The sequence below is a fragment of the Marmota marmota genome, unplaced genomic scaffold (genome assembly GCF_001458135.2).
Source record: "Marmota marmota marmota unplaced genomic scaffold, marMar, whole genome shotgun sequence".
Taxonomy (NCBI): Eukaryota; Metazoa; Chordata; class Mammalia; order Rodentia; family Sciuridae; genus Marmota; species Marmota marmota.
Genome location: NW_025999900.1, coordinates 35,770,372 through 35,788,937, shown reverse-complemented (window position 1 = coordinate 35,788,937; position 18,566 = coordinate 35,770,372). Strand labels below are relative to the sequence as shown.

The following is an 18,566-nucleotide window of genomic DNA, read 5'->3' as shown; positions in this document are numbered from 1 at the left end:
CAAAGAATTAAAAGTTAAAATTACAGGCCATTAAAAATTAACACTAATGGTTGTACTATGTATAAAAACCTATGGATTTGTCCAAAGCAATATTAATAAGAAAATACATAGCTTTACATACACTTCTAAGTAAAGAATAAAATAAAGAAGCCAAATCCTGCATTTCAAGAAACAAAGAAAGAAAGCAAAATAATCAAAATGGGAAAAACTCTAATAAGTTTAATAAAAGTGAGAATTAAAAAGCAATGCAAAAATTAGAATTTATAAGTAAAACCGAGTATTCTAGAAAACCTGTTAATAAAATGAGAGAAAATACAAATATAAAACATTAATGAGAAAGGTGACATAACTGCAGATAAACTGTCAGTTACTATTTTCTGTAAATTGATCTTGATTAAACAGATGAATTTTAGAAATATGTAACTTTTTCATTTAAATAGCTCAACTTTATAAAAATTGTACATTATTTTGTAATTCCAAAGTCAGTGTTAATTTAAAGGGGAAAAAAAATCCTGAATTCTGCCTCTTTCTCCTTCCCCATCTACCCAGCATACAAATATCACACATACACCAATTATTATATCTCAACTCTTTCATGCTCTCATCTTTTAAAAGCATATATTCCACCCCTATTTTGTGTCAGTCATCATGCTAGACCCTGGGAAAACAAAGGTCACTAGGAGAAATCCTCTGCCTTCCGGGATCCCATGGGAGAAACAGATATGTACTCGCTGCAATGCTGATTAGCACACTGAGGATGCATGATGTAATGGCCATCTTTGGTAGAGTTTCTCTGTGTGTCAAGCACTTTCCATTTATCTGAGATTCGGTCCTCTACCCCTGACTCTCACCTGGGCAGTTTCACTTAATACCTTACTATCATCTATATTTAAAAACACTTCACCTACGCAGATGCTTTCAGAGTTTCCAACTTTGCAGTTTCTGTAAGTGGCATCATCTTTATTCAAACTTGAAGCTTTTGGAGTTAAATCAGAGACCAATTCCTAACTGCTGACCTCTGATGTGCTCTTGGACTCATCCTTTGTTTAGAATTCCTACGACTGCTACCTTATTTAAGTCCTTGCTTCTTCCCTGGAGCTGAAAGAAGTGTTCCCCTCCATTATTTAAGTCTCTTTCTTGCTTCACTATCTCAACCCCTCCCAAACCCTCTACACCATTGCCATACCTTCTTTTAAAATCTCTCTCTGACACATTACCCCACCACTCTATACCCCACAACAGTTCCTGCTTTCTCATAAATATAAGTCTCTTTGAGTGGCTTTCAGAGACCCCATAATCAGCTCCTCATTTCACCAATCCATTCTGATTTCCAGAGGCTACTTCCCAGTCTGTGTTTTCTCTGTTAGTCAGACCATTCTTAACACTTTCCCCAAAGCACATTATCCACACTCCTATCTCTACACTTTCTAAAATGGCCTATAAATCTCTATCTAGACATTATATACTCTCTAGTTCTCAGCTCCTCCAAAGAGACTGTACTAACTTCATAACCCCTCTCTCTTCTGAAGTCATACAGAACCTATTTTTAAAAATCCAAACAAATGTTATGCTGACTTGCACTATTAGCTTTTGTTCTAGCGCATATTGTTTTGATCTTCCTAACTAATGACTTCATTAAGATTAAAATTAGACCTTGTGATGTTATATAAGGACTTCATTCCATCATTTATCACAGTACTTGTACTTAATGGGTACTTAGTAGATACTTTTGACCAGTCTTTTATTTTTCCTAATGTCGTCTATTTTCTCAAGTGCTCTTGAGAAAAATCAGTGCTGGATTATTTCATCTGCTACAGAGAGTCCAGAGGAAAGGGGATTCCTGTGGATCTTGCTTAAGACAGCAGAGAACTGAGTTTAGGGTTTAAAAGGTAGAACAAGTATATATAGAAAGCAGTCCCACATTGATCGTAATGAGACTAATGGATGAAAAATTCCTGTCTCTGCCTTGGAACCCCCAAATCTTAACAGATTTGGTACTTTCAAACAGGAAAGAATGGAAAAGGGCATTTGCCCAGTAACTATGCAGACGGGTTGAATCTCAATTCCAATTACTAACTGTGTGATTGTAGATTTATTATTTAACCTTTATAGGCCCCAGTTTCCTTTGCCTTAAAACATAGATATTGTGAGGATATGAGGAGATTATGCATTCATGCAGCATAATGCTCAGTATATAGGTGAGCTCAATACATGAATTGCTATTATTTTTCCTTTCTTCCAGAACATTGTACCAGCTATTTGAGTTACAGAAGAAACTGACTCTGACAGTCAACATGGTACAGAGAAGGTACACTGCATACAGGAGGGAAAGATGATTCATAAATTAACCCAGTTCATCAGAAGTAGCTACTCATGTTTAAGGGAATACTTAAAAAAGAGAAGCCTTCCCACCCATCCCCATCAACAGTTCACAGATTTCATACAACACAGTAATGGTGGGCATTAACCATTTCTTCACATCAAAATAGTAACTCATTGTGCAAAAGATAAATTCTAACCACGTGGTGTGAATGGGAATTGCCAAATTACTTATGAATGGGCTGTTGATGACCCAGAGGTGATGCCTGACCCAGCTGAGCCACTCTGGTCATGCATAGACTATCTGGAAGGAAACCTGACCCAGACTGAGGTAATTATAGCTTTAGCCCAGAATTTTAAAATTTGAGATCAGAAAGAAGGAGCCTTGGTATTTCTTTGGTAGCTACACTATGAAATGAACCCAGGCCAGGAGATATTTGCAATGGCATTCCCTGTGGTGGAATGTGGATTGAGTAAATGAAGCTAATACACAGAGAGAAGTAGGAGGAAAAGAGCATTCTTGTGGGATTCATTTCCCTAGTAAACCAGATGCCAGAAGCACAGATACACTTCACTGCTGCACTCGCCAGGCTTAAAGGAATCGACGTGTTTTTCTTTTGCCTAAGTTTATGCAATCATATTTATGTCAATTGAAAATATGTCCTTGCAAAGTCAATGAGATTCTAAAACACTAATTTAAGAATTAATATATATATACATTTTAGTTGTCGGTGGACAAAACACCTTCATTTTATTTCTACATGGTGCTGAGGATAAAACCCAGTGCCTCACGGGTGCCAGGCAAGCGCTCTACCACTGAGCCACAACCCCAGGCCCCTAATTTAAGAATTTTTTTAAGAACATTAGCTTAGAAGAAGTAAATTCCACCTCCATGAAGTTTCAATTCTATGAAAATTGCTTTCTCAGTAATTTTTCTAAGTATCCTGAAGAGGGCACTGTTTCCATTCACAAACTCTGTCCAAAGCTTTTTTTTTTTTTTTTTTTAATGAAAGGGAAGAACTGAGTGAATTGCATGAGTTGATGGTAATTGGTTGGAACATCTGTTGAAATAGCATTTCTGTAAAGAAAGGAAAAAGTACTATATTTGGAGAAGCCCCAGTCTGCTTTCAAGACTCCTAAATCTGAGTCTTCAGTGAATTGGACCAAAAAAGAAAAACAAAAACAAAAATGAAGACAGGACTAGTGGTGATTCTATGGCTTCAACTAGACTGTGAGTTTATTGGAGAGGAGGATTGGGGAGAGAGGAATTATCCACACAATGTGCAGGGATAGTGACAAGGCTCCATGCATTTTGCCTGGGCTCCCTGAAGAGGAACTGGGTGGTAAGTAACCAGTGAACCCCTCCTTCTGAAATGTTCTCTTTGAACAGGGATAACTGGAGAAGTGGTCGTGGAACAGAACCCTCGATACCTGAGCACCCAGGAGGGAGAAGACCATACCATCTACTGCAATTATTCAGTCACTTCTACAGACAGACTGCACTGGTACAGACAGGATCCAGGGAAAAGCCTGGAATTTCTGTTTATATTGCCGTCAAATGGAGCAGTGAAGCAGGAGGGACCATTAACAGCCTCACTTGATACCATGGCCCGTCTTAGCACCCTGCACATCACAGACACCCAGTATGTTCTCTCTGCCACCTACTTCTGTGCCTTAGTCACACAGTGCTCCCATGACACTGTTGGTCTATACCCAAACCTGCAGCTGGTACCATAGAAGTCCCTGCTGCAGGGTCTGCAGTGGTGAGAGTTGACTCACTGTTTCTGCATCTTGCTTTGCAAGAAAAGTTCAGAAATGAATCAAAAAGGATGGTGCTTTACTTTTATTTTCTTAACTGCAGAAATTTTCTTAAATGGAAAAGCTATGGCGGGGGTGGGGGCACATCCTAAACATGTCTTTTCTGAGAATATGAGTTCTCATCCTTTACTGCCCCACAGTCAAAATCCATTAGTCTTCCATCACAGAATGATTTTTACATTTAGTAGAACTGTCACAAATAATTCCTATGAAATATGGAATCATTATTTTTTTATATGTGAATGTAACATATAGCATTTACTAGAGGAAGAAAAAAAGAGTAAGTTATATATAAAAGAATATTCTAGGACAGGCTCCTTACCTAGTGTTTCCTATAAAATGCAGACTGTTGTAGTTAGATATGTAGATCCTGTGGATCTTATCTGTTTACCATCACATGTCGAGAGATTCTTCTTGTAGAACTTTAAAACAAAATAAAAGTAGGGTCAATTGAAAATTCCTGAACCCACACCACTGAGTGAAAACATTCTGTGTGTACCTGGCCTACAACCAGAGGATACAAATACTCTCATGTCTCCTGTTTTTCTGATTAATCATTAGAGGAACAACCTTTCAACTAAGCAGTTCATTATCTCTCCCTCAAGACCTTGCCCACTGCCACTCCTGACCAGTGTAAGAATCCAGGAGATTTAAGCCATTCAGAAAAGGATTAGTACAGCTTCCATGCTCATGTGGTGGACCTCAGCTTGTTTCTTGATGACATCTGGTCTCCCCATGGTCTGAGAGGGATTGCAGGACAACTGCTGCTGCTGAGGCAGCCAGTAAAGGATGATCCCACAGCCTCAGCCACAATTTGGCCTATGTTACCTCCTGCTTGCACTCCCAAGTTTACAGGCTCCCATTCTTCTTCACAGACACAGGACCATTTCCCAAGTCCCAGAAAACCACAGAATGCTGGATTTGCATGATTCTGACTTTCACATCATGGGCCCAAGCTGGGCACAGTGGTGCACACCTGTAATATCAGCAACTTGGTAGGCTGAGGAAGGAGAATAGCAATTTTGAGGCCAGCTGCAATAACTTAGAGAGGCCCTAAGCAATTTAGCAAGACCGTGTCTCAAAATACAAAATAAAAAGTCTGGGGACGTAGCTCAGTGGCAATGTGGCCTGGGTTCAATTCCCAGTATCAAAAACCAAAACAAAAAAGCCCTGTCATGGACCCACAATGACCCCTTTTCTATCTTTTGTGATCTATCCCTAAGTGGTAAATATCTTTTGTTTTGCATATCTCAGAACCAAAGGATCCACAACTTTTACTAGCTTGACAATAGGCTTATGCACCAACCCACTTAAGGAAAGATACTCTTAATAACCCAAGATAACCCTGCTGACCCACTCTGATGGAGCTTAGCTTCAATGGCTCAAGGGTAATTTCCCTCCCAAATAAGACTCTGCAGAGCAACTAGTGTCAGTGTTCTATTAGAGGACACCCACAATGATTCCATGGTCTCAACACTTACTATTCTAAGGGATACTACCCTCAGTGGAGCAACAACTATTTTCTGTGACATCTTGAATAACGGAACTAACCCAGTCTTTATCAAAGGCAGGCACTCAGTTTCTGTAATAAAAGTGAATCAAGCATAATCTAATACAATGAAATACAATTGCATATTAAGTTCTGATCTCCTTCCTAAAGCATCAGTGAAAACACTTTGCTTAATGGCAGAGTTGTACCTACTTTGATATCACCTAGATTTATCTTCTAGGTCCTATTGCACCTTGATTGGTCCCATAATATTCTTGTCCAAGAATGGTTGTAGTGGGCAGTCACTCCCTGGTAGGGAACCCTTATGAAACTCTAGAATCTCGCTCATGTCCTCCGTGGGTGAGGGAGTGGGTACCCATCTGAGGGATGGATTGGCTGATAAATAAAAGCTATGAAAGTAGTATATAAGAAATAAAGACAAAAGGCAAGAATATTTTTAAAGCAGGGGCATGACCCATTGAGCCAATCAGAAGGGTCTGGCTTCTAACAAACAAGAAGCCCTCACTTGCTTTATTTACAGCAGTACAGATCAAAGAGGATAGGTAGGTATAAGGTTTCAGTGTTAGAGAGGTCTTGTCTGAGATCAGGGTGTCTGATGTCTCCATGCTTGCTTATAGGTGTGGCAGGGATCCTGAAGTAAACAGGTTATTTGGCATCTATTTCCAGAAGGCTGTTTGATCCTAAGGCTGTGGGCTACGACAGAGGCCAGCATGATCCCAACTTAATGGTTTGAACAAACCATAATTTATATATATCCTCCAACACTAAACAATTCCTAATTTTTTTCTTATACACTGTTAAGAAAGTGAATGTTTAGTTCCCATCCAGATCTGTATGTTGAAACCTTACATCCTGATGTGATGGTCTTAGAAGAGGGCCTCTGGGAGGTGATCAGTGTTAGACGAGGTTATGAGAGTGGAGCCCTCTAGATGGGCTTAGTGTCCTTATAGAAGTCGGCAGAGAGCGCGCTTCCTCTCTCTGCCATGTAAGGATACACCCAGAGGATGGAATTCTGCAATTCTGAAGAGAACTCTCACTAGAATCCTACCTTGCTGGCACCCTGATCTCAGACTTCCACTCTACCCTACACCCCTGGGAGAGGCAGATATCTGTTGTTCATAAACTACCGAGTCTGTGACTTTGGTGTAGCAGACTGAATTAAAAAAATATACTTCTCAAAGTATAATATTCTTTCCTGTTTTAGAGCCTTTGCCTCCCTCTGAATAATCTGTAAGGTTTTCCTGCCTAAGCTTCTCGAGGTCCAGAGTCGGTGGCTCTGAGGGACAGCACTGCACCTTCCTTTGCAGCACAGTCTGGGTGCTGAGTTGGCGGGTGTGTTCTGCTGCCTTTTCTCTATGGAGGTGAAGCTTGTCAGTGAACCAGGTCAGTTACTAATTGAAATGCCAGCTCAAATCAGATGCCTTCACTATCAAGGATTCCATGACACTGAAAAATCAAGAAAATCCTCAGAAGCCACAAAAGGTCAGGTATTCTATTTCCCCACCCATTGCATGCACAATAATGTTTTTATCTGTAATTGCAATCCACTGTCTTCATTTTTCAGGAATGTATGAGGAGCAATGGATGGTCAAAAATAATGAAAATAAAGGTCAGTTATATTCTACATTTAAACGGACACTACAATTCTAGATAAAAATGTTAAGCTGGAGTGTCCAACACAGCAGGGCTACTAGGTCCTGGAGATTTCGACTGGCCAGAGGATTTGGTTCTTCCTTCCTTCTTTGTTCTCCTTCTATTGACTCTTTTGAAGGTCTTAGCAAGAAGATAAGTTTTTATTTGTGAGGAAAAGGCCAACCACCCTGTTGGTAAATACAGAGGGAAAAACCCAGCCTGGCAATTAGTCATACAGAAGAAAACACGAGGAGAGAACTTTTTAGCCAAAATGCCCTGCTTTTCATACCAAATTCATTTTCCCTTTAAATAAATGTGGAGCCTCATAGATGACACCGTGTCTTCAATCAGGTTGTGAGGTACAAAGATACAGAGATTCATACCATTCTGTTCAAGAATCTTCTAGACACTAGGAAAAAAGAAAATAAGAGATTGATATAGACATTACTTATGTCTCATTGCGGCTATCAGAACAAGAATAAACACACATGGGAAATGGAAAAAGAAAACCATGATTATTCACTACACTGACTGAAGTAGTATTTTAAATAGTGTCTATGAAATTGTCAAGAGAGAGCCCTAACAGCTTATTTGGGAAAGAAAGAAAGAAAGAAAGAAAGAAAGAAAGAAAGAAAGAAAGAAAGAAATAAAGAAAGAAAGAAAGAAAGAAAGGAAGGAAGGAAGGAAGGAAGGAAGGAAGGAAGGAAGGAAGGAAGGAATTCTTTTAAAGAAGATCATAACTAGAAAATCAGATTTTAAACTTTTCCCTTTTTAAACTTGTTTTTTTTTTTTTTTAAGAAAGAAAGAAGGCCAGGCACAGTAGCACACACCTGTAATCCCAGTAACTTGGAGGCTGAGGCAGGAGGATCACAAGTTCAAGGCCAATCTCAACAACTTAGCAAGGCGCTGAGCAACTTAATGAGACTCTGTCTCAAAATAAAAAATAAAAAGACTTGGGGATGTAGCTCAGTGGTAAAGCACCCCTATGTTCAATCCCCAGTGCACCGCCCCCCCCCCCGGCCCCCACCACAAAAAAGGAAGAAAAGTAGAACTGCAAAGAACAAGTCTGACATGGTAATATCTCATCTCAGACCTGGGAGGCTATAAAAGAGCAAGAAGTTATGAATAAACACCAGCAGTGACTGTCTTTGAAGATGGAATTTATTGTTTCTTCTGCACTCTTTCTCCATCCACAGACTGGGAGCAATAACTATGCAGCTTTCTCACTCCTGAGAATAATTATGGAAAAATGAGATGTTCACTGAAGCTGCCAGTCAACAAACTACACCAAAAAGCATCCTATCTAAATGTGGCTGATTCTTCCACACTGAATAACAAGGGGTATTTTCACACAGAGTCCCAAGTGCCCTACAACCCAAGAAGGACTCCTAAAGAAAAGTTTTAGGGGGGCTGGGGATGTGGCTCAAGCGGTAGCGTGCTCACCTAGCATGCGTGCGGCCCGGGTTCGATCCTCAGCACCACATACAAACAAAGATGTTGTATCCATCGAAAACTAAAAAATAAATATTAAAATATTCTCTCTCTCTCTCTCTCTCTCTCTCTCTCTCTCTCTCTCTCTCTAAAAAAAAAGAAAAGTTTTAGGGTTGAATCTCAAGAAAATTTATCTTTTTGCCCTTACCTGGATTTACCTCAAGACCACCCGGGCATTCTCGCCAATCAGAAGAATATCACATTGTTTCCTGTACAGTTACCAGTTTCCTCTTCTTCTCCCTGTATTTTTTGTTTGCTTTCATTTTCGTTCTACTAAATAGTGGCATTTATTTAAACTTTGCCCTTTTCAGAGTAAATGAGAACAAATTTCACTCCCAGGAAATCCCCCAAGTGAACATTTCATAAAAATAATTGAAAACACATTTTCCCATACTACCAGTGAAATGAACAAGCCTTGGGACAGTACCATCAGATACCAATTTCATCAGAATTTCATCCCAAGCTTCTAGAAAAATAATAATATTGATTCAGTCCAGCTCTTAAGTGAAAATATTTCAGAAATTGCAATTACAGGGTAAAAACGGACCTAAATGTTTCAACACGTGGACCTCCTAAGCAACGGCATATTTAAAAAAATAAAAATAAATGAAAATTTTTTTAAAAAATACTTATTTATCTGGATTGCCCCCAGAGTCTTCACCAGCTAATCAGCTTCCACAGCAATTTGCAGGCGGGTCCTGAAAGGTCAGCAATAGCGGTGTGCAGACCGAAAGCTCCTGTCACTGGGCAGAGCCTCCAGCACTGTCTATAATAACTTCTATATTCAGACAAAATGAAATTTGACATGAAAAACTGACTTAGTTCCATTGACCTTTGAGTCAAGCAGAGAGGCTCCACTCTTAGGCAGACAGAACTTCAACCTTCTACTTATAAATATTCACAATGTCTCATAAATTTCAATTTTCCTGAACTGTTACTAAAGCAAGATTCCTTGTTAATGACTGTTGCCAGGAAATTTTTATTTTGTATTTGTGAACTCAATTTCTGTACTGGTACATAATCAGACAAGAAGTGTTGTATCAGAGTTCCCGTAACCTTTCTGAGGCATTTAACAGCATGTCTTCGCACACCGATTTCCATGTTGGAACAATTTCACAAGAAAAGCATTCACAACAGGAATAAAAAATAATCTTTGCTCTATGCAATATAATCAAGTGAAGGAATAATATTCACTTAAACCCCCTAATCTCTTCCTTCTTACAGAGGTCTCTGGGATTCTAAACATGAAATTTTAGATCTTCATAAAGTCAAGAGTATAAACAAACCTCCGAACAAATTAATTTCACTCAGAAACCCATTCATTCGAAATTGAGAATACAAAAAATTAAGTTCCTCCCACCTCCCTTTCTGACCCCTTTCCCCAATTTATGAGTGTATACATTGTTTTACTTTCTTTTCCAAAAAAAAAAAAAATCACTATTACAAAGACTGAGCCCAGGGGCTTTCTAGAACTGAGCTACATCCCCAATCCTTTTTCATATTTTTTTATGTTGAAACAGAGTCTTGCTAAGTTGCTGAGGGTCTCCCTAAATGGCTGAGGCTGTCCTGGAACTTGGGTTCCTTCTGCCTGGGCCTCTCAAGTGGATGGGATTAAGGTGTGTACTGCCATACCAGGCTTATTAAACCTTATTTTAAAGATATAAAATAGGCATTGAAAACCGAGCCAGTCACTTGTAAGCATGTGACAGTGTAGTCAGTAAATGTCATCATGAGGTGGCAATATCTTGCACACCAGGACATGCTAAACCAAGTGAGTTCAGCCCAGTGGCTCCTTCAGGGATGGTTCCCATGGAGCTAATCCCAGCTTCTGGCACTCGCTGTTAGTGACCAGAGCTTCTTACCAATAAGAAGCTCCGTGAAACACTCAGGTTCATTCTGATCAGAAACACCGGTCACCATGCCCACTCACTGTAGAACTTAGGAGAAACTTTCTTTCAATTGTGCTATTCATGTCCCAGGACAGTTACTTAACACATATATTTTTCCTTTGAATGTACCTTCTCTGTCACATTTTGTTTTGTTGTGACAAAATCTTTTTCATTCCTTTTGAAATAGTTGGTTGTTTTTCCTTTTAATATTGTCTCTGCTCCAAGGCTTATCTAGAAATTTATTTGCCTTAATATCAAAAGAAAAGAGACAATTTTCATCTTTCATTATTAATTTTTAGTTATTGGATTATGATCAGAGACTATACTTCGAAGAGCTCTTCTTTTTAAATTTTTGTTAAGATTTACTTTGAGGCCAAGTAGATGATCATAATTAATTTTATTTGAAGCTATGAATTCATCATCTTTGATCATATCATTAAATTCTTCTTTGTCCTTGTTTCCTTCTATTAGACTTGTCACATTCTTTAAAAGGACAATTGAAATCTTCCACTAATTTCATCAAGTTTTCTAGCAAATTGCTTTCATTTCATTTATTTAGTGGCAATATGTTGGCGTATGTGTTTTATTGTATCTCTTCATAAAGTCTTTTTAGTATTAGATAATATTCAAGAGATCATCCATTTCTTCTTGATTGTCATCATTGTATAATATCCTTCATCATCCTCTGTGGCACAGCTTGCTATTTCCCCTCAATGACCAGTTTGTTTTCTCCCCGTCCTTTATTCTGCCCCCAAATAATGTCTATATTTCCCAGACTTTGCAGCTAGATATGGCCACTAACTAAATTCTGGTTGACAGAATCCAAGCGTAAATATCATGTGGCCATTTTTGGAAATCTCTCTTAAACTCTGCATGCAGACTCTGCGGTCTCCCCTTTCTTCTCCTTCCTTGATGGAGTTGGTCATCTGAGAGTCAACCACCTCCACTTGGCCTGTGCCCAGTTATTCTTCTTCAGTGAGAGCCCCTTGGCAGGCATATCGTTCTCATTTCCTAGCTACCTTCTATGAACTCCTCTAAGGAAGCCAAGTAGTTTCAGATATTTTTAGATGACAGCATTTTAAAAGACTATAGCATCATTCCTACACTGCTGTGTCTGAAACACGTTGGAGTCGATCACTTTGGAAAGCCAGATCCTCTCAGAGTTCCAGATGGAAAGCAGGTAATGATCATCATTACTAGTTCAGGGCTTTAGACTCAGGATTCATGGTAATACCTGCCCCGAAACCTCAGGCTTTGCTCTTCATAAAGCAAATTTTCAAAAAGAAAAATTATCAGGTACTTAATTCTCATGATTCAAAAATACTGTCATCTGAAATATATTTTCTCATCTTAAGACTTTTAAAGTTCATTTGAAATAGAAAACCAATGCTTGATGCTTTGGTCTCATTGGATTCTTTTGTAATCCCCCTTTCCTGGATCTATTAGATTCAGTCCAAGAATTTATGGCAAAAAGAATACAGGGGGGAAATAATTGAAAAGAAGAAAAATGTGATATTTGAAACTCTTATTCCACTGCATTTAGAATCTGAGATTCTAATAATATAATATTGTGAATACCATACTGAGTATCAAAAGGAATTCCTTGATGTTCAGACATTCTGTGGTGAACACTGCCTTAAGGTAAGTTTCAAAGCCTTACTTTTCTTGTCAGAAACGTGAAAAAAAATGATACTTGCCAAAGTTTTTACAACATTTAAAATGGACTGATATATTTGTGAGTTCAATAGCACACATACCAGATCTTCTAGATCTTCCTTCCTTTATTGGAGGAAACCCAAAAAGACAAGAGAAGGAATGGGTGCATGGTTTTCCCATAGGCAGCCCACACATCATTATTCTGGGCCAGCACAAAGCAATCTAGCAGGGCTAATGTCAGAGCTTAAGAAAGAGATTACATTCTTGAGGCAGGGAAATTTTAAGCTGATTTATTGAGGAAGCACCAGACCTTACCTGGCACAGGGGCTGGACTCCAAACTATGTGATTATAGCAATATGAAGGCAACCTGTGGCCTTCAGTCCTGATCTGCCACTTCTGCACTCTTCCAGAATTGATTGACTCAAGCTCTAGGCTGTAGCTCTATCAGGAGAACCAGTTTCTACTCTGAAGGTCAGCCTGCAGGGAATCAATCACCGTTCTCTCTCAGTGTGGGAACTTCACAAACACAGAGCCTGACAGGTAGCTGGTGTAAATGTAGAAGGAGAGTGTGTAGCCATGGGGACAAGATTTCCAGTTCCTTTGTAATGGAGGAAGTGTGTTTACCCTCAAGTAATTAATTATTCAGCAAGTGTTTGCTGAGCACCATGTACCAGGCTCTATTCTAGGCATTTGAGCTGTAACTCTAACAACATGCACAAAGACATCAGCTCTATGGAGATGGACTTAATGAGACTTAAAGTCAATAAATATACAGGATGTTAAAAGATATGGAGACAACTCAGAGCACTTAGGAGGATGGTGAGTGATGAGCAGAGCCACAGGAGAATGATTCCCCTTGAAATTTTAGAGGGACATCAGAGGAGGCTCACCAGAAGGATAACATTTGAGCAAATCTTTAAAGAAGATGAGGGAGTGAACCTTGAGGGCACCTAGGGCAAACGCTTTCCAAGCAGAGAAAAGAGTCCAGTCCAGTTTGGAAATGCCTAATGGGCCCATCTGGTGAAATGAGTAACCCTAGGAGGGCTTTGAGAAAGAAATCATGTGATCTCACTTCCATTTAAAAGTCTCACTCTAGCTGCTGTGTTGAGAATACGTACAGATGGTCAAGATGAAAATAGCAAATATTGTTGTGTTAACATAAGAACGGACGGTGTCTGGAGTTACTCTGAGCACAGAGGTTTCTTCCACCAGAAAAGCCATTCGGGAGCAGCTGTTGCTATTACTCTTGCTGATGGAAAAGGGAGGGAGAGGCATTTGATAGCCTTGCTGGGGTCCTCTGACTGCAGATGACCTGTGAGTTTGGGGAAAATGAGAGGAAGGAGTCCTGATTTCAGCTGCAAGAAGTCTTGTTACGAAGGCATCTTACAGAAGGCAATATTAGACTTTCTTCTGTTATGCAAGACTCCCTTCTAAAATTTAAGCATGTTAAGGACCTTTGAAAATTGTCCTATGGTGGTGAAGGTAATGGAAAAGCTGGAGCAGAGAGAAAATGAAAATCCAACATGCCTGGGAGAACGGCTGTGTAATAAAGCTCTCTGCACCTCCCTGTTTTGCGCAAGGGTGGGTAATCAGCAAATGGAGAAGAATGTTCAGTGCCTGAGCTTCCAGCAGATACAGGCTTTAGCAGGGCTGTCTACATAATTTTCAGGGCCTGGTACAAAGTGAAAATTCAGAGCTTCTTGTTCAAAGCTTATTAAGACAGTGACAGCAGAGCTTTAAACTAGGCATGGGACCCACTAAGCCTGGGTCCTATTGTCAAAAGCCGTTCGTGGACTGTGTATGGACTTTGTCAGCATCTCAGCCTAGTGAATAGGAACATCTGGGGTCTGGGAACTTCCAATGGATATTTCCTCTGTGTCAGACTGCCCAGAGACGTTGTGAATTCCTATTCCGCTCTGCTATGTCCCACACAGCACCTGAGATGGGTATGACCTGCCAGTATGCCAATCAACCTGTTGACTACAAGACATCACAAAGCAAGACTCCCCCTTGAAACCTTACCCCTGCCTTTGATGTACCTCCTTAAATAAACCAGGGAGTCTCCAGCTCCCATGTGGACTAAACCTATCAGGGGCTCCACCTTTGAAAATATATTTCTGACTCTTTGTCTTCTGTTCTTCACTAATTATTCTAGACTTTAATTTCTCAGGTGGCCTACGCCCTCCTCAGCAGGAATACAAACCCTACAATGAGACGCTGGCTATCACCTCATATCCTATAAGATGGCACAGGTTTCACACCCCCGAAGCTGGCCCTCATCTTTAGCTTGAAAGTTTGTTTCTCAAATACATTTTTCAGATATTGATGTTACATACAGGAGCATGCGGAAAACATCACATTAGTTTGATACTAGTTCAACAGACAGTGCCATACACTAAGAGCAAATTATCCTCCACCTGCCTCTGAGCTGGTAAGACGCCCTGTTCTCTTGGCTTTGCACTTTGATCATAAACCCTTCAACTAGGACCCCAGTAGTGGCAGAGTTCCAAGTGCAAGGAGATTTTATCTACAGAGGAAATGTATACATAAAGGGGCTAATTGTCAAACCATATAAGGAGTTAAGTTTTACTGTGAGATATTTTTACAACCTTAAAGTGAGAAGCATTCATTGCCCTGACCTATAGATGTTGTCTAAGCAAAATCTCCAACTTCGTTCTCTCCTTATAGTTTCAGATTACTTCATCCATAAGAGAAACTGCATCATCATTAAAAAACATTTAGCACAGCCAAATGGGGCCTTCTGTTGAGGGCCTTTACTATCTGAAGCAAGGAGCAAAGAAGTAACCTTGGAAGAATACATACTGAGTTAAATTCCCAGACATTGAAGTCAAAAAACATTCACGCATCACATAATAACACCTTAGTGAAAGACAGGCCAGATACACAATAGTGGTCTCAAAAGATTACAACAGAGCTGAAAAATTCCTGTCGCCTGAGTGTTACTTAGTACCCATGTGTTTGTTGTGGTGCTGGTGAAAACAAACCCATCACACTGCCAGTCATAAGAAGCATATGACTGGCAATGCAAGGAGTTTTACACAAACAATTATACACAAATATAATACTCAAGAATGATAATAAATATATATGTTATTGGTTGTGTCATCCTTAAAGAAAAGGAGGACAGTAAAATAACACATCCCTAAAATGCACCTTTCCATTCCCAGGAACCTAGTCAAGTTAAGGGAACGGTAAGAATGGTCCCAGACCTGCTCTCTCTGACTCTTTCTTGCATAGATTGCAAAGAGGGCAGATTGATTATCTGTAGGAAGTGCTTTCTTGCACATGTACCAGTGCATTGTTCCTTGGGATGCTGGTCACACAAGGAACAAAGCAAACTAAGCAAACAGATGATGTCACTGTTTCTCTAGCCTGGCTTATAAATCCCTCTCCCTACATTAACTGGCATGGATCAGAGCATGGTGGAGAGGGAAGTGCTCATCCAGCTGGCTGCCACTGGACAGAGCATTGTGGGGGAATGAAGTGTTATTTTCTGGTGACGCACCAGAGGCACCATGTGAAATGTAGGTACACTTGTCAGCCCATCACCACTGGACTTTCTGTCTAACCTGTCACCAACTGGACATTCTGGTGACTTTCCCATCACCACTGGATCTTTCCTGAGAGCATTCTTAATAAACTTTGTATCTTGCATCCCATCTCTGGATGTCTTTGGGGTTTTAGAAACCTATCTCATTGCCCTAGTACAGCTGGGTTTTGAACAAAACAATTTTAGGTATTTACTGTCCTATTCTTTTTATTGTCTTGTTTATTTACTTACTTGCTTGCTTGCTTGCTTAGGTACTGGAGATTGAAACGAGTGGCACTCTACTGCCAAGATATAGCCCCATATCTTTTTTTTAATTTTTATTTTTTTTAACATAGGTTCTCACCAATTTGCTGAGGAATTCACTAAGTTGTGCCACAGCTGGCCTCAAACGTGTGATCCTCCTGCCTCAGCCTCCTGAGTCCCTGAATCACAGGAGCGCACCACCACTCTCAACTTGTCATTATTTTAGAGTACTCATCCTTATTTTAAAAAAGCTTTTTGTAAAACAGCATGTCATGTTATGCTGGCAACAGCCTCACACATCTCATGTTTACCTTTGATTGGCATCAAAAGGCCACATCAAGAGCTGGATGGCCTGGCACATGCCTGCAATGCCAGCAACTCAAGAGGATGAGACAGGAAGATAGCAAATTTAGGGATAGCCTCAGCAATTTAGTGAAGACCCTGTCTCAAAATTTAAAAAAAAATAAATAAAAAGAGGCTGGGGGTGTAGCTCAGTGGTAGAGCACCCCTGGGTTCAATCTCCAGTACCACAAAGGAAAAAAGGACACATCATGTGATACATCTGTACCATCTAGGTTGGTATTAAGTATATTTCATGACATTCACACAATGACAATATCGCCTGACAAAACATTTCTCAGAAGATTCCCCATAGTTGAGCAACATGTAACTATACTTCATTCACTCAATGATTTATTCATTCATTTAATCAACAAATTTTGATTTGAACTACAATTTTTTTAACTCCTATTATCTGAAAGTCTTATAGTGTCTGCAGCCTAATGAAGAGCTGTTGAGTGACCTGTGAACAGACAGACAAGGCCTGCAAACTTGACAATCAGAGACAGATCTGGTCTGGCTTCGTACCTCTGAGCAGTGTGCGAGCTTGGGTAATTTATTTAGCCTCTCTGATCCTCAGTTCTCTCATCTGTAAAATGGGTGGCATTATCACACTCACTTTTCATAGTCATGTGAAAAAAATGTATGCAAAGCCTCTGGTCCAATGCCCCACCCCCAGTAAATATTAACTACTGTCATCATCATTACTCATTTCTATTGACTTGACTAAACACAGAAAGGGCAGCATGAGTCTCACAAACCAGAGTTTCCCTTTTCTAGCCAGTAATTCAATAAGAATTATAGGTAATGCTTAAAATTCAGTCTCTGGACAAGAGCATGGTGCTGTTGTAGGATGTTGTGCTGTTTCTTCCTTCAGTGCAGAAGCACATGTGTGTGTTGGCTTATTTAAGATAAGAAAGACTCCCAGGTGGAATTATGCCAAGTTCATGCATAAACCCTCTCTATCAGGACCCACGGGGTCTAATGATCTTGGAGTTTAAATCTGAAAGAGAAATCACTGAAAGAGAAGCTCCCCAAAGCAAGAGTGGATATTCAACCAGTGGCACAAGTCAGAAGCCTCAACTTCACATGTGCTGTATGCCACCTTCAAGATGAGGTGGGTCTTAGGAACCAACCTTTCCAGACTCTGCAGGGTCCCCAGCACTGATGGCAAAGCACATTCTTTCATTGCAGTGGTGAAACCTGCCACCTAATAACACAATGAAGGAATGTGTATCACCATCAGTCATTTAAAATATGCACCTGTGAAATTCTGATACTGCCCTTGTAATTAAAATGCCTTATAAATCAATAACAAAATATTAATATCCCTGGGGAAAATTAATAATCCACAAGAAAGTAGTACATACAAATGGCCAATTTATAAAGAAGTATACATTTTCTAGCAATCAAATAAATGAAAAATAACAAGGTGATTCATTTTTTCACCTATCAAAATAGTGAAGGTTACACACACATATACCACACACACACACCACACACAATCATGGAATTTTTTTTCATTTCTTCTCTGTTATTCCAACAACTTCCCCTGCCCCTTCCCAAATGGGTACCTCTCATCTTGAACCACTCATGTGTAACCAGAAATAAGGATTGCAAATACTCAACTCCAAGCTAAATCACTTGTAGTCTAAGTACAAGATTGCGTATTGAAGAGAAGTTTTTCCAGTTATGAAAAACTAGAGAAAACAGTACCAAATTGAGAAAGAAACAAAGGGGAAAGTAGAAGCAATCAAGAAAAACAGAACAGGATTAAGGGGATGAAACTCCATTTTATAGGACAACTTCGGTGAAGTTGAACCACTGCCATGCATCACATCTCCAAGTTCAGAAAAAAAGGGTAAGTGCCCCCTAAGAATTACCCACTTCTGAAAGAGAATCAGAAATAGCTTGAGTCACTACTGTTTTCAGCAGAGGTTTTTGCAAATGTAAACATGGTGATAACAGAAGCCATCCATGGACAGACACCTGAGAAGTTACCGCAATGCTAAACTTTTAAGAGCACACATATAATTAATAATTAAATTTTGAACAGAATTGTAGATTTATTCTTGTATTTTTGAAATTAATTCCATT

The 18,566-nt window shown here is 39.6% G+C and overlaps 1 protein-coding gene and 1 gene segment (V, D, J or C); both read left to right on the top strand.

Moving 5' to 3' along the window:
* Positions 1-18,566, top strand: part of LOC107148310 (T cell receptor alpha chain MC.7.G5-like) — a 282,213-nt gene that overhangs the window by 14,428 nt on the left and 249,219 nt on the right. The window lies entirely within an intron of this gene.
* LOC125615283 lies at positions 3,353-4,079 on the top strand. The segment is given in 2 exon segments: positions 3,353-3,550; positions 3,710-4,079. Coding segments are annotated over 2 exon segments (390 nt in total).